The following is a 16,696-nucleotide window of genomic DNA, read 5'->3' on the forward strand; positions in this document are numbered from 1 at the left end:
TCGCAGAGCTTGGCTATAGACGATGGATCGTGTGGTGTGGTCAGGGTGAAAGCTGAAGGTAGGAATAGCGGTCAGTAGGTTTCCAGTATAGGGTGGTGTTTATGTGACCATCGCTTATTAGCACTGGAGTGTCCAGGAAGTGGATCTCTTGTGTGGACTGGACCAGGCTGAGGTTGATGGTGGGATGGAAATTGTTGAAATCATGGTGGAATTCCTTAAGGGCTTCTTTTCCATGGGTCCAGATGATGAAGATGTCATCAATATAGCACAAGTAGAGTAGGGGCGTTAGGGGACGAGAGCTGAGGAAGCGTTGTTCTAAGTCAGCCATAAAAATGTTGGCATACTGTGGGGCCATGCAGGTACCCATAGCAGTGCCGCTGATTTGAAGGTATACATTGTCCCCAAATGTAAAATAGTTATAGGTAAGGACAAAGTCACAAAGTTCAGCCACCAGGTTAGCTGTGACATTATCGGGGATAGTGTTCTTGATGGCTTGTAGTCCATCTTTGTGTGGAATGTTGGTGTAGAGGGCTTCTACATCCATAGTGGCCAGGATGGTGTTATCAGGAAGATCACCGATGGATTGTAGTTTCCTCAGGAAGTCAGTGGTGTCTCAAAGGTAGCTGGGAATGCTGGTAGCATAGTCCCTGAGGAGGAAGTCTACATAGCCAGACAATCCTGCTGTCAGGGTGCCAATGCCTGAGATGATGGGGCACCCAGGATTTCCAGGTTTACGGATCTTGGGTAGTAGATAGAATATCCCAGGTCGGGGTTCTAGGGGTGTGTCTGTGCGGATTTGATCTTGTGCTTTTTCAGGGAGTTTCTTGAGCAAATGCTGTAGTTTCTTTTGGTAACTCTCAGTGGGATCAGAGGGTAATGGCTTGTAGAAAGTGATGTTGGAGAGCTGCTGAGCAGCCTCTTGTTCATATTCCAACCTATTCATGATGACAACAGCACCTCCTTTGTCAGCCTTTTTGATTAAGATGTCAGAGTTGTTTCTGAGGCTGTGGATGGCATTGTGTTCTGCACGGCTGAGGTTGTGGGGCAAGTGATGCTGCTTTTCCACAATTTCAGCCCGTGCATGTCGGCGGAAGCACACTATGTAGAAGTCCAGTCTGCTGTCTAGACCTTCAGGAGTCGTCCACGTAGAATCCTTCTTTTTGTAGTGTTGGGAGGTCTCTGTGGATTAGTATGTTGTTCAGAGGTGTGTTGGAAATATTCCTTGAGTCGGAGACGTCGAAAATAGGATTCTAGGTCACCACAGAACTGTATCATGTTTGTGGGGGTGGGGGGACAGAAGGAGAGGCCCCGAGATAGGACAGCTGCTTCTGCTGGGCTAAGAGTATAGTTGAATAGGTTAACAATATTGCTGGGTGGGTTGAGGGAACCATTGCTGTGGCCCCTTGTGGCATGTAGTAGTTTAGAAAGTTTAGTGTCCTTTTTCTTTTGTAGAGAAGCAAAGTGTATGTTGTAAATGGCTTGTCTAGTTTTAGTAAAGTCCAGCCACGAGGAAGCTTGTGTGGAAGGTTGGTTTTTTATGAGAGTATCCATTTTTGAGAGCTCATTCTTTATCTTTCCTTGTTTGCTGTAGAATCATAGAATATCAGGGTTGGACCTCAGGAGGTCATCTAGTCCACCCCCCTGCTCAAAGCAGGACCAATCCCCAATTAAATCATCCCAGCCAGGGCTTTGTCAAGCCTGCCCTTAAAAACTTCTAAGGAAGGAGATTCTACCACCTCCCTAGGTAACGCATTCCAATGTTTCACCACCCTCCTAGTGAAAGTTTTTCCTAATATCCAACCTAAACCTCCCCCACTGCAACTTGAGACCATTACTCCTTGTCCTGTCATCTTCTACCACTGAGAATAGTCTAGAACCATCCTCTTTGGAACCACCTCTCAGGTAGTTGAAAGCAGCTATCAAATCCCCCCTCATTCTTCTCTTCTGCAGACTAAACAATCCCAGTTCCCTCAGCCTCTCCTCATAAGTCATGCGTTCCAGACCCCTAATCATTTTTGTTGCCCTTCGCAGGACTCTCTCCAATTTATTCACATCCTTCTTGTAGTGTGGGGCCCAAAACTGGACACAGTACTCCAGATGAGGCCTCACCAATGTCGAATAGAAGGGAACGATCACGTCCCTCAATCTGCTGGCTATGCCCCTACTTATACATTCCAAAACGCCATTGGCCTTCTTGGCAACAAGGGCACACTGTTGACTCATGTCCAGCTTCTCGTCCACTGTCACCCCTAGGTCCTTTTCCGCAGAACTGCTGCCTAGCCAGGATGTTGATCAGGTGGTTCTGCAGTTTCTTTGAGAGTGTGTGGCACAAGCTGTCAGCATAGTCTGTGTGGTATGTAGATTGTAATGGATTTTTTACCTTCAGTCCTTTTGGTATGATGTCCATCTGTTTGCATTTGGAAAGGAAGATTCTGTCTGTCTGTATTTGTACAAGTTTTTTTCATGCAGTTGATAGATTTCCACTCCATACGGCTAAATGCAGTGCCTTACATAATGACAGGTTTCAGAGTAACAGCCGTGTTAGTCTGTATTCGTCAAAAGAAAAGGAGTACTTGTGGCACCTTAGAGACTAACCAATTTATCTGAGCATAAGCTTTCGTGAGCTACAGCTCACTTCATCGGATGCATTCAGTGGAAAGTACAGCTACTACAGGACAGGCCTCACAAAGAAAATAACAGAAGGCCACTAGCCGTCACCTTCAGCCCCCAACTAAAACCCCTCCAACGCATTATTAAGGATCTACAACCTATCCTGAAGGATGACCCAACACTCTCTCAAATCTTGGGAGACAGGCCAGTCCTTGCCTAAAGACAGCCCCCCAACCTGAAGCAAATACTCACCAGCAACCACATACCACACAACAGAACCACTAACCCAGGAACCTATCCTTGCAACAAAGCCCGTTGCCAACTGTGCCCACATATCTATTCAGGGGACACCATCACAGGGCCTAATAACATCAGCCACACTATCAGAGGCTTCTTCACCTGCACATCCACCAATGTGATATATACCATCATGTGCCAGCAATGCCCCTCTGCCATGTACATTGGCCAAACTGGACAGTCTCTACGTAAAAGACTAAATGGACACAAATCAGATGTCAAGAATTATAACATTCATAAACCAGTCGGAGAACGCTTCAATCTCTCTGGTCACACGATTACAGACATGAAAGTTGCGATATTACAACAGAAAAACTTCAGATCCAGACTCCAGTGAGAGACTGTTGAATTGGAATTCATTTGCAAATTGGATACAATTAACTTAGGCTTGAATAGAGACTGGGAGTGGCTAAGTCATTATGCAAGGTAACCTATTTCCCCTTGTTTTTTCATACCCCCCACCCCCCCAGACGTTCTTATTAAACCGTGGATTGTGCTGGAAATGGCCCGCCTTGATTATCATACACATTGTAAGGAGAGTGATCACTTTAGATAAGCTATTATCAGCAGGAGAGTGGGGTGGGGGGAGAGAACCTTTTGTAGGGGTAAATACCCATTTTTTCATGGTTTGTGTGTATAAAAAGATCTTCTGTAGTTTCCACAGTATGCATCTGATGAAGTGAGCTGTAGATCACGAAAGCTTATGCTCAAATAAATTGGTTAGTCTCTAAGGTGCCACAAGTACTCCTTTTCTTTGTATGTATCTACAGCCTGATCCACAGCCTGATGAAGTCAGTTGGATTCTTTCCTTTGACTTTAAAAAATGCAGCAGAACAGGTATGTCAGAGCTAACAGCAATGCAATGTTCCTCCATATTATCTCCTACTAACACATTAAGAACTGTAATTCATATACCATGTCCATTCAGTAATTGGTCTGCCTGTTGAAACTTTCAACAAGATTACCAATTAGTACTAGTTACAGTGGCAGATTTTGTGACGTGCACATTTGTTCACTGGGAAATGGACTGAGAAAACTACCCCATTTCACATTTGCCACTGCATAACCTTCAGATGGTAAAAATCTATACTAACCCAAGACAGATTTGAACCAGAATCCTTAGAGAAAAAGAAAAGATTTACATCCCACCCCATTGAGCCACCTACTACATGTTTTCTTTGTTAAAATTTTTCTCTGCATTAGAAATATTCACACTCAGGTTGCTAAACAGTGTATTGTCTGCAGTGGTACTGAGAAAGGGTCCAATCCTACAGACAACGCTTCAAGTTTGCGCAATTATCTCTGAAGCCATTAAATAACCCTTCATGGTGAATTCAAAATGCAATTTGCTACTACGGCCATCAAAAAGCAGTATGAATTTTGTGAAATGTCAAGGACAATTTTTGATTTCTTGATTGGCATCAGGTTCATCTTATATACCATTTTGCTGCATCATTTAAGATAAACACAGATAGCAAAATCCTGGCTCTACTCAGTCAATGGCAAAACTTCCACTGACTTCAATGGAACCACAGTTTCACTCATTAATAACATTAAAATAAATTACCGAAGGCAACCTTTGTTTTCTTCTGCCTTGTGACTGGATGAATTGGTCACTGGTTTATGATCACCACCTGACTGCTGCTCATTCTGTTGATATGTTTTGGATACAGTGTACACTGTTTTCTCTTCAGATTTAGTATCTTCTTGTTATGTAAGGAAAAAAATTGCCATATAACAGTATGAGTGTGACACTTACATTGTTTACTTTCTAAAGAGAAATATTAATTTTTAAAGTCAATTTCCATAAAAATGTTCAAGTAAAAGCAGTCTGTCCCAAAAAACTTGTTAACTTTTTTTAAAGGAAATTGCAGCTTTTTTAGAAGCAGTAGCTATTAATCACAGACAAAGAGTATTCCAATATTTTGTTTACTGCTTACCTCTAGATACACTCTGCTATGGTAGTATCTATGACTCCAAAAATGAATGGTAACAATGGGAGCATTAGTAACAGAGCTCTTGTAGTTTCTTGTTGCAATGATATGATTGTTGCATATTAAAGCTATCCTCTTAATTTACTGGTGATTTGGTATTCGTATAGGACTGACAACCTTGCATGTAAAGAAACTAAAATAATAGTACATCCATATTATTACAGGGCACCTTAGTTGCTAGTGTAGCTTTTCCATATAATTACCTGTTTTTACAGCTATCATCATATCTCCAGTGCTGTAATCATTCAAAATCTCTTCTGACTTCCTTCGTACATTCACATCATCTTTGATTCCCTCTTCAGGCTGTGGCTCTACATCTTGTGGTTGGGACTGTAGTTCTGCCATTTAGAGAGCAAGAAACAAACAAGATGGCGTCAGCAAATATTTAACTATACAGAGCTAAATTATGCTTTCGGTTACACCAGTTGGGAGTTCATGGAAGCTGTCCGATTACAAATAAGGGCAGAATTATTTACACAGTAAAAACTGGAAGGTCATTAAGGTTCCTCTTCTGGCCTCAGTTAGGGGAAAAACTCACTGAGTTCAGTGGGAGCAGGAACAAACTCATATTGGATCATATTTTGATCCCAATTACACTAGCATAACAGAGCAGGATATAGCCCAGTGCAAGTTGTATCCATGTGAGTAAGGGCAGCACTGGACATTAAGAGTTCAATTGGTAAAACATCACCTTCTTAAGAAAACAAAAATTAAGTAGCCACATGATCACTAAATTCTTTCTAGCACAAAACACTACGGTCAAGTGTTAATGTAGCTTTTCCTTTCAATTACCTGTTTTTACAAGACTATTTTCATTGTTTGTCTGGATATCTCCATTTCTGCAATCACTTGGAGACTCCTCTGTCATATCTTGCTCATTAAATTCCTCCTTGATTCCCTTCTCTGGACCAGTCTCTCCATATGGTGGTCGCATTTTAAGCTCTGCCATTTAGATGGACGACAAGTTAGGGTATGACCTATTAGCCAATCCTATTACTTTTAAACTCATACAAAATTTCCAATGGCTTCAATGGGAGAATTTCATGAGTAAGGACCAAAACTCCAGTCCTGCAATTGGATTGGTGTGGGCAGACACTTGAGTCTGTGACTTTGTGGGCAGGAAGGTAAAATCACAAAGACCTGATTGCAGAATTGAGACCTAAAACAAGACTGAAAAAACATATTATGAAAAAAAAAATGGATTTTCAAAATCTTTCCTGAAAACCATCCTGATGTCTTTTTTTGAGAGAAGGATGAAAAAGAGCAAGCACTAAAACAGAGTAAATAAGAAAGGTTTAAACCAAACAAAAAGTTAAACAAACATGGTAGTCACACAAGATCATGGTAAGGTTATATTTAAAAAACAAAACTCCCAAGCCTATCAACATAAATACAATACATAACTATCAAATTGTGTGCCTGTCAGCACCCTGGTCACTTCATGCTAGTTAGAGCCCTTAGGCTCAGCCCAGAGAAAAGGGCAGAGCATAAACTGTACCACCCCAAAAGGAGCACAGGAAAGAATTGTGCCTCAAAGAGACCTAATTCCTCTCTTGCCCTAAGAGGAATTAAGTTTCTTCAACCCTTTTCAGGATGTTATTGACTGCCCCTTATGTACTTGAGTGGCTACTCTGGCTGGGGAATAACCAAAGGCTCCTCCCTCTTCTCTATCCCTCTCCAAATTTCCACTGAGTTGGAACAACAAGCAACAAGCTGAGTTGCTAGGAACTCAGTCACATAGGGAAGTGAGAGGGTGGAATCTTACTCCTCTGTATAGCCGAGTAAATGCCAGGGGCAATTTAACCCACTGCTTGTATGTGGATCCCTTTCCCCACTCTATTTATCTTTTATCATTTTAGATTGTAAACTCTTTGGTGCAGGTCCGTATCTTCCTCTATATCTGCAGAATGCACAGCAAAATGGTGGCAGTGCGCATTACCACAGCACAAATATTAAATAACAAATGCCAGGCCAGGTTCATTTTGACTTCTTGATCAAAACTTGGCTGAATTATAATGCTTAGATATGGTGATGAGTGCTGCATAAAATAGACAGTGGTGATATGAAGCTTGGAAACCATACACAGTTCTGAGCTTGTAACGTTTGTCCAGTATCAGAAGATGTGAACTACTATGGGTCTGAGTCCTGCATAGAGGCTGCTGGGTCATTTTGAACCTGAAATTAATATTCTTATTTCTGAGCCCTGGTCTACACTAGGAGTTTAGGTCAAAGTTAGCAGCTTTAAATCGATGTAAACCTGCACCCGTCCACACGATGAAGCCCTTTTTTTCAACTTAAAGGGCTCTTAAAATCAATTTCCTTAATCCACCTCTGACAAGTGGATTACCGCTTAAATCGGCCTTGCCAGGTCAAATTTGGGGTATTGTGGACGCAATTAGACAGTATTGGCCTCCTGGGAGCTATCCCAGAGTGCTCTATTGTGACCGCTCTGGACAGCACTCTCAACTCAGATGCACTGGCCAGGTAGACAGGAAAAGGCCCACAAACTTTTGAATTTCAATTTCCTGTTTGCATGGTCACCTGCAGCTTGCCACGCTGGCCAGAACTCATCAGCAGAGGTGACCATGATGGAGTCCCAGAATCGCAAAAGAGCTCCAGCATGGACCGAACGGGAGATACGGGATCTGATCGCTGCATGAGGAGAGGAATCCATGCTATCAGAACTCTGTTCCAGTTTTCGAAATGCCAAAACATTTGTCAAAATCTCCCAGGGCATGAAGGACAGAGGCCGTAACAGGGACCCGAAGCAATGCCGCGTGAAACTTAAGGACCTAAGGCAAGCCTACCAGAAAACCAGAGAGGCAAACGGCCACTCCGGGTCAGAGCCCCAAACATGCTGCTTCTATGATGAGCTGCATGCCATTTTAGGGGGTTCAGCCACCACTACCCCAGCTGTGTTGTTTGTTGCCTCCATCTCCATTGAAGGAGAAAGCTTACAGCAAGCAAGCAGAGAAACCGGTTTTCCCGACAGCCAGGAACTGTTTCTCACCCTGGACCTGAAAGCAGTCTCCCCCCAGACCCACCCAAGGCTGCCTCCCGGACCCGCCAGGTGGAGAAGGGACCTCTGGTAAGTGTACCTTTTAAAATACTATACATGGTTTAAAAGCAAGCATGTTTAGTGATTGATTTGCCCTGGCATTTGTGGCTCTCCTGGATATACTCCCAAAGCCTTTGCAAAAGGTTTCTGGGGAGGGCAGCCTTATTCCACCCACCATGGTAGGACACTTTACCACACCAGGCCAGTAGCACATACTCGGGAATCATTGTAGAACAAAGCATTGCAGTGTATGTTTGCTGGCATTCAAACAACATCCGTTCTTTATCTCTTTGTGTTATCCTCAGAGTGATATCATTCATGGTCACCTGGTTTGAAATAGGGTGCTTTTCTTAAGGGGACATTCAGAGGTGCCCGTTCCTGCTGGGCTGTTTGCCCGTGGCTGAACAGAAATGTTCCCTGCTGTTAGCCGGTGAGGGGCTAGCCACGTGGTGGGGGGAGGCACAATGCGACCTTGGAACGAAAGCACATGTGCTGTGTATGTAATGTTAACAATAAAGTTTACCATGAAAGTGTAGCCATTGTTCTAGAAAATGTGTCTTTTTAAATACCACTACCTCTTTTCTTTTTTTCCTCCACCAGCTGCATGTGTTTCAATGATCACAGGATCTTCTCCTTCCCAGAGGCTAGTGAAGATTAGAAGGCGAAAAAAATGAACTCGTGATGAAATGTTCTGAGCTCATGCTGTCCTCCCCCCACACTGACATAGCACAGACGAATGTGTGGAGGCAGACAATGTCAGAGTGCAGGAAAGCACAATATGAGCGGGAGGAGAGGTGGCGGGCTGAAGAGAGGGCTAAAGCTCAAATGTGGCGGCAGCGTGATGAGAGGAGGCAGGATTCAATGCTGAGGCTGCTGGAGGATCAAACCAATATGCTTCAGCGTATGGTTGAGCTGCAGGAAAGGCAGCAGGAGCACAGACCGCCGCTACAGCCCCTGTGTAACCAACTGCCCTCCTCCCCAAGTTCCATAGCCTCCTCCCCCAGATGCCCAAGAACGCGGTGGGGGGGCCTCCGGCCACCCAGCCACTCCACCCCAGAGGATTGCCCAAGCAACAGAAGGCTGGCATTCAATAAGTTAAAGTTTTTTAAACTTTTAAAGTGCTGTGTGGCCTTGTCCTTCTCTCCTCCACCACCCCTCCTGCGCTACCTTGGTAGTTATCCCGCTATTTGTGTGATTGAATTAATAAAGAATGCATTAATGTGAAGCAACAATGACTTTATTGCCTCCGCAAGCGGTGATCGAAGGGAGGCGGGGAGGGTGGTAGAATGAACCCGGGGCGGTGGGTTTCATCATGGAGAAACAAACATAACTTTCACACCATAGCCTGTCCAGTCATGAAACTGGTTTTCAAAGCTTCTCTGATGCGCACCGCGCCCTCCTGTGCTCTTCTAACCGCCCTGGTGTCTGGCTGTGCGAAACCAGCAGCCAGGCGATTTGCCTCAACCTCCCACCCCGCCACAAACGCCTTCCCCCTTACTCTCACAGATATTATGGAGCGCACAGCAAGCAGTAATAACAGTGGGAATATTGGTTTCGCTGAGGTCTAAGCGAGTCAGTAAACTGCGCCAGCGCGCTTTTACACATCCAAACGCACATTCTGCACTTGCTCAGCCTAGAGTTGAACAGCTCCTGACTACTGTCCAGGCTGCCTGTGTACGGCTTCATGAGCCATGGCATTAAGGGGTAGGCTGGGTCCCCAAGGATACCTATAGGCATTTCAACATCCCCAACGGTTATTTTCTGGCCTGGGAATAAAGTTCCTTCTTGCAGCTTTTGAAACAGACCAGAGTTCCTGAAGATGCGAGCGTCATGTACCTTTCCCGGCCATCCCACGTTGATGTTGGTGAAACGTCCCTTGTGATCCACCAGTGCTTGCAGCACTATTGAAAAGTACCCTTTGCGGCTTATGTATTCCCCGGCTTGGTGCTCCGGTGCCAAGATAGGGATATGGGTTCCATCTATGGCCCCACCATAGTTAGGGAATCCCATTGCAGCAAAGCCATCCACTATGACCTGCACATTTCCCAGGGTCACCAGCCTTGATATCAGCAGATCTTTGATTGCGTGGGCTACTTGCATCACAGCAGCCCCCACAGTAGATCTGCCCACTCCAAATTGATTCCCGACTGACCGGTAGCTGTCTGGCGTTGCAAGCTTCCACAGGGCTATTGCCACTCGCCTCTCAACTGTGAGGGCTGCTCTCATCTTGGTATTCTTGCGCCTCAGGGCAGGGAAAAGCAAGTCACAAAGTTCCATGAAAGTGCCCTTACGCATGCAAAAGTTTTGCAGCCACTGGGAATTGTCCCATGCCCGCAACACTAGGCGGTCCCACCACGCTGTGCATGTTTCCCGAGCCCAGAATCGGCGTTCCACCGCATGAACCTGCCCCTTTAGTACCATGATGCCCACATTGCCAGGGCCCCTGCTTTGAGAGAAGTCTGTGTCCATGTCCTCATCACTCACGTTACCGCAGTGACGTCGCCTACTCGCTCGGTATTGCTTTGCCAAGTTCTGGTGCTGCATATACTGCTGGATAATGCACGTCGTGTTTAATGTGCTCCTAATTGCCAAAGTGATCTGAGAGGGCTCCATGCTTGCCGTGGTATGGTGTCTGCACAGAAAAAAGGCGCGGAACAATTGTCTGCCGTTGCCCTGACAGAGGGAGGGGAGACTGACGACATGGCTTACAGGAAATTAAAATCAACAAAGGGGGTGGCTTTGCGAGAAACTGCATGGCCCCCTCAAGGATAGAACTCAAAACCTCAAGGTTAGAACTCAAAACTGGGTTTAGCAGGCCATTGATTTCACAGAGGGAAGGAGGAGAAAATGAATACAAAACAAATCTGGTCTATTTCTTGTTTTGAGCCACTTCATCTATCTTTATACATCTTGCTGGCAGCAGACTGTGCAGTACGACCATTAGCTGTCATCATCTCCTGGGTGCTCGGCAGAAGACGGTGCAGTATGACGACTAGCCATCATCTTCTGCTGGCTGGAGGTTAAAACACAGCGCACTGCCGGTAGGATTGAATCGCCATGAGATGAAACAAGGGAAATGACCTGGCTGAGTCACTCCCATGTTTGCCCAGGCGCCCGATTAAAAGAGCACCCAGGACTACATTGATGACGGCTACCAGTCATACTGCACTGTCTGCTGCCAAAAGGCAATTAACTGCTGCTGTGTAGCAATGCAGTACCACGTCTGCCAGCACCCAGGAGACATACGGTGACAGTTAGCTGAGCGGGCTCCATGCTTGCCGTGGTATGGCATCTGCACAGGTAACTCAAGAAAAAAGGCGCAAAACGATTGTCTGCCCTTGCTTTCACAGAGGGAGGGAGGGAGGGAACGGGGGCCTGACGATATGTACCCAGAACCACCCGCGACAATGTTTTAGCCCCATCAGGCACTGGGATTTCTACCCAGAATTCAAATGGGCGGTGGAGACTGCGGGAACTGTGGGATAGCCACCCACAGTGCAACGCTCCAGAAGTTGACGGTTGCCTCTGTACTGTGGACACACTCCGCCGACTACATGCACTTAGAGCACTTGTGTGGGGACACACACAATCAACTGTATAAAACCGCTTTCTACAAAAATGACTTCTATAAATTCAACCTAATTTCGTCGTGTAGACATACCCTAATAGCAGCTGGGCGTGTCGTATGAATCTCACTCACACTAACCTAATACATACCCCTGCCTCATGGGGGTGTCCCCCACAGATCCTCTACTCTGTGGGGGTTCTATCCATCTCCCTCCCTTGTGGGGTGTATCACCTAATCTCCTGCTTCCCATATGGGGTGTCACACAAATTCCCTGTCCTTTGGGTGAGGGTACCAAACTCTCCTTCCTATATGGGGGTATCACATGAACAGCTTTCATCCACACATGGGGGTGTCACCATGGGCAGATTTTGGGTGGGGCAAGGCAGCCTGAGTGTGCAATATAACAAGTTCTGCAGAGGAGACAGGAGACTGCTCCCAGCTTGTGCCCTGAAGCAGGGAGTCAGAATTTTGTTTATAAACAGATTGATTAACAGGGGATTAAGATAAGAAAGGGCTGTTAAGCCGTTTCCTAAAGTTAAATGACCTCTTCCAAGCTCAGTGAAATGCAAAAAGTAAGTTGCCTAAATGACAGAAAGTAATTGTAGATTTTTCTACAATTGTTTCAATTGTTGTTTTCAAGAGGTAGTAACAAAATTACTAATATCTTTCTTTGAGAAGATACCTGATTTTTTTTTAAACAAAGAAATGCAGTAGATCTAATCTACCTGGATGTCAGTAAGGCATTTGATACAGTTACACAGGGGAAATTATTAGTTAAACTGGAGAAGATGGGGATTAATATGAGAACTGAAAGGTGGATAAGGAACTGATTAAAGGGGAGACTGCAACAAGTCATACTGAAAGGTGACCTGTCAGAATGCAGGAAGGTTACTAGTGGAGTTCCTCATTTAACATTTTTATTACTGACCTTAGCACAAAAAGTGGGCGTGTGTTAATAAAGTTTGCAAATGACACAAAGTTGGGAGTATTGCCAATATGGAGAAGGACCGGAATATTGTACAAGAACATCTGGATGACCTTCTAAACTGCAAGTAATATAAATGGGATGAAATTTAAGAACTAAGAAGAAGAATTTTTGCTATAAGCTGGGGATTTATCAGTTGTAAGTGACAGAGGAAGAGAGAAACTTGGGTGTTGTCAAGGTTCCTTCCCCACTCTGAACTCTAGGGTACAGATGTGGGGACCTGCACGAAAGACCCCCTAAGCTTATTCTTACCAGCTTAGATTAAAAACTTTCCTAAGGTAGAAACTTTGCCTTGTCCTTGAACCCTATGCTGCCACCACCAAGCATGTTTAAACAAAGAAGAGGGAAAGAGCCCACTTGGAGATGTCTTCCCCCAAAATATCCCCCCAAGCCCTACACCCCCTTTCCTGGGGAAGGCTTGATAAAAATCCTCACCAATTTGTACAGGTGAACAGACCCAAACCCTTGGATCTTAAGAACAATGAAAAATCAATCAGGTTCTTAAAAGAAGAATTTTAATTAAAGAAAAGGTAAGAGAATCACCTCTGTAAAGTCAGGATGGTAAATACCTTACAGGGTAATCAGATTCAAAACATAGAGAATCCCTCTAGGCAAAACCTTAAGTTACAAAAAGACACAAAAACAGGAATATACATTCCATTCAGCACAGCTTATTTTACTAGCCATTTAACAAAAGGAAATCTAACGCATTTCTAGCTAGATTATTTACTGACTTAACAGAGTTTCTGAGACTGCATTCCTGATCTGTTCCCGGCAAAAGCCTCACACAGACAGACCCTTTGTTCCCCTCCCCTCCTGATTTGAAAGTATATTGTCTCCTCATTGGTCATTTTGGTCAGGTGCCAGCGAGGTTATCTTAGCTTCTTAAACCTTTACAGGTGAAAGGGTTTTGCCTCTGGCCAGGAGGGATTTTATAGCACTGTATACAGAAAGGTGGTTACCCTTCCCTTTATTTTTATGACAGGTGTATTGGTTGATCACAGGACGACTATGAGCTATCAGTGTGATGCAGCCGTGGAAAAAGGCCAACACAGTCCTGGGGTGCACCAGACGAGGTATTTCCAGTAGAGACGGGGAAGTGTTAGAACCATTATCCATGGCACTGGTGATATCTCATCTGAAGTAGTGTGTGCAATTCTGGTCTCCCATGTTTAAAAAAGATGAATTCAAACTGGTTGCAGAGAAGGGCTACTAGGATGATCTGAGGAATGGAAACTCTACCTTATGAGAGGAAACTCAGGGAGCTTGGCTTGCTTAGTCTAACAAAAAGAAGGCTGAGGGGAGAGATGATTGCTCTCTATAAATACATCAGAGGGATAAATACCAGGGAGGGAGAGGAGTTCTTTAAGTTAAGCACCAATGTGGACCCCCAGAACAAATGGATATAATCTGATCATCAACAAGTTTAGGCTTGAAATTAGGTGAAGGTTTGTAACTATTAGAGGAGTGAAGTTCTGGACCAGCTTCCCAAGAGGAGCAGTGGGAGCAAAAAACCTGACTTCAAAACTAAGCATGATACATTTATAGAGGGGATGGTATGACAAGACTGCCTACAATGGCATGTGGCCCACCATTGACGGCCTGTAGCAAAACACCCCAACAGATAGAGACAAGACAATAGATGGGGAGGGCTCTGAGTTACGACAGAGAATTCTTTCCCAGGTATCTTCCTGGTGGGTCTTTCCCACTTTCTCAGGATCTAATTGATCACTGTATTTGGGGTTGGGAAGGAATTTTTCCCAGGTCAGATTAGCAGAGACCCTGAGTGGGTGTTTTGTTTTTTGCCTTCCTCTACTAGGGTGACCAGATGTCCTGATTTTAAAGGGACAATCCTGATTTTTGGATCTTTCCTATTACCCCTCACCCCCATCCCGATTTTTCACACTTGCTGTCTGGTCACCCTATCCTCTACAGCATGGGTCACTTGAAGGTTTAAACTAGTGTAAATGATGAGTTATCTGTAACTTGCAGTCTTTAAACCATGATGTGAGTACTTCAGTAACTCGGCCAGAGGTTAGGGGTCTATTACAGGACTGAGTGGGTGTGGCCTGCAAGGTGCAGAAGGTCGGACTCGATGATGATGGTCACTTCTGATTTCAGTAAGCGTATCTGAGTAAGAATATACATTACAATTTTAAACCTAATCCGTGTCCCTTAAGTGACTTGCCACAAGATGTCAGAACATGTTAGTATTAAAGCTGAGTGGGTCTAATTTAATTTTTTTTTTAATATTTAATTTTCTTTCTTTTTGTAGGAATTCGACACAGTGCTCCTAACTTAGAAATTCTCTGATAGCTTCAGAACAAACAAACACCAAACTGGAGTTTTCAGTTGCCTAAGTGGTCCCTGGAATCATGGTTAAAGTTGCCTCACCCTCCCTCCCTCCCCCTGGGGCCAGGCACGAAATTTGCCCCCCACGCGCACCGCCCCATTGGCCTGACTGGAGTTGCCCCCTTCCCCCCCCAACAGAGAAATCAAACTATGCCCCTGTGTGTGTAGGGTACAGAGCCCGCCCCGGGGGGTGTCACATGAACCCCGTCCGTGGGAGTGTCACGCAAATTCCCTCCCCTCTGAGTGGGGGGTGCATAACCCTCTCCCACCCCTTATGGGGTGTCACCCTGCCCCCATGAAGCGCTTGTTCCCGGCAGCGGGGGGGTCACACTCCCCCCGTTTCCCGTGACGCGGGGGGGGGGGGCAAACGCGCCCTGTGAGCGACTGATCATGGGGGAGCCGCATGATCGCCCCTCTCTGGCCGGGATCCCCCCCCTTATTTCGGGGCCAGTCCCTCTTCCCGGAGCGGAGACTCACCCGCTTCCCTCCGCTTCAACCGCTGCCAACCGCTTCTCCCGTAACCATGGCGACACAACGGCGGGACCAGAAGCCCCTGCGCGGCGCGCTCGAGCAACGGCGTCCGGAGCGTCCCGCCCCCCGACCTTACCAGCAAGGAGTCAGGTGGTCGGGGAGGGGGCGGGGCCGGTGCTGGAGGAGACCAGAACGTGGGACAGCCCCGTCCCCGTCCGCCGCGCGCGCAGGTACGGGGAGTCAGCAGGCGCTGGGCCGAAGGGAAATGGGAGGAGGAGGGTCGCGCTAGCGTGTGGGAAATGCGGGGAGTGAGGGTCTAGGAAGGCGGGATGGGGTAAGGGGGGTCTGGGGAGAGGGGTCTGGCTTAGGGGGTATATGTGGAGGAGGAGGAGGAGGGTCTGGGTGAGGGGAAGGGGGGGTCTGGCCAGGGTGTGGGATATGTGGGGAGTGAGGGTCTAGGGAGGCGGGATGGGGTAAGGGGGTCTGGGCAGAGGGGAAAGGGGTCTGGCTTAGGGGGTATATGTGGAGGAGGAGGGTCTGGGTGAGGGGAAGGGGGGGTCTGGCCAGGGTGTGGGATATGTGGGGAGTGAGGGTCTAGGGAGGCGGGATGGGGTAAGGGGGTCTGGGCAGAGGGGAAAGGGGTCTGGCTTAGGGGGTATATGTGGAGGAGGAGGAGGAGGGTCTGGGTGAGGGGAAGGGGGGGTCTGGCCAGGGTGTGGGATATGTGGGGAGTGAGGGTCTAGGGAGGCGGGATGGGGTAAGGGGGTCTGGGCAGAGGGGAAAGGGGTCTGGCTTAGGGGGTATATGTGGAGGAGGAGGAGGGGGGTCTGGCCAGGGTGTGGGATATGTGGGGAGTGAGGGTCTAGGGAGGCGGGATGGGGTAAGGGGGTCTGGGCAGAGGGGAAAGGGGTCTGGCTTAGGGGATATATGTGGAGGAGGAGGGTCTGGGTGAGGGGAAGGGGGGGTCTGGCCAGGGTGTGGGATATGTAGGGAGTGAGGATCTAGGGAGGCGGGATGGGGTAAGGGGGTCTGGGCAGAGGGGAAAGGGGTCTGGCTTAGGGGGTATATGTGGAGGAGGAGGAGGGGGGTCTGGCCAGGGTGTGGGATATGTGGGGAGTGAGGGTCTAGGGAGACAGGGGATTGGGTAAGGGGGTCTGGGCAGATGGGAAAGGGGTCTGGCTTAGGGAGTATATGTGGAGGAGGGTGTGGGTGAGGCGAAGGGGGTCTAAGTAGGGGGTGGGTGGGAGATGGAGTTTCCTGGACTATAAGACCAGGAGGAACCACACTGTGGTTTTCTGGTCTGACCTCTTCTAACTCAGGTCATGGATTTCCCTGAACTAATTCCTGTTTGAACTAGAGTA

The 16,696-nt window shown here is 46.7% G+C and overlaps 1 protein-coding gene across 6 annotated transcripts in view; it reads right to left on the reverse strand.

Annotated features, from left to right (window-relative positions):
* Positions 1 to 15,445, reverse strand: part of DNAAF1 (dynein axonemal assembly factor 1) — a 33,774-nt gene extending 18,329 nt beyond the window's left edge. The window contains exons 1-4 of one of the 6 annotated variants that reach the window (XM_073307511.1): positions 15,342 to 15,445; positions 5,694 to 5,843; positions 5,105 to 5,239; positions 4,475 to 4,610 (exon numbers count right to left, since the gene is read on the reverse strand). In XM_073307511.1, coding sequence (XP_073163612.1) covers positions 4,475 to 4,610; positions 5,105 to 5,239; positions 5,694 to 5,835 — 413 coding nt within the window. In that variant the 5' untranslated portion in view covers positions 5,836 to 5,843; positions 15,342 to 15,445. Of the gene's footprint in view, positions 1 to 4,474; positions 4,614 to 5,104; positions 5,240 to 5,693; positions 5,851 to 15,341 lie in introns of those variants that run through there. The other 5 variants (XM_073307510.1, XM_073307513.1, XM_073307509.1 and 2 more) reach the window with 5 other exon arrangements.
* Between the last annotated feature and the right edge of the window lie 1,251 nt (positions 15,446 to 16,696).

Source organism: Lepidochelys kempii, chromosome 12 (assembly GCF_965140265.1).
Source record: "Lepidochelys kempii isolate rLepKem1 chromosome 12, rLepKem1.hap2, whole genome shotgun sequence".
Taxonomy (NCBI): domain Eukaryota; kingdom Metazoa; phylum Chordata; order Testudines; family Cheloniidae; genus Lepidochelys; species Lepidochelys kempii.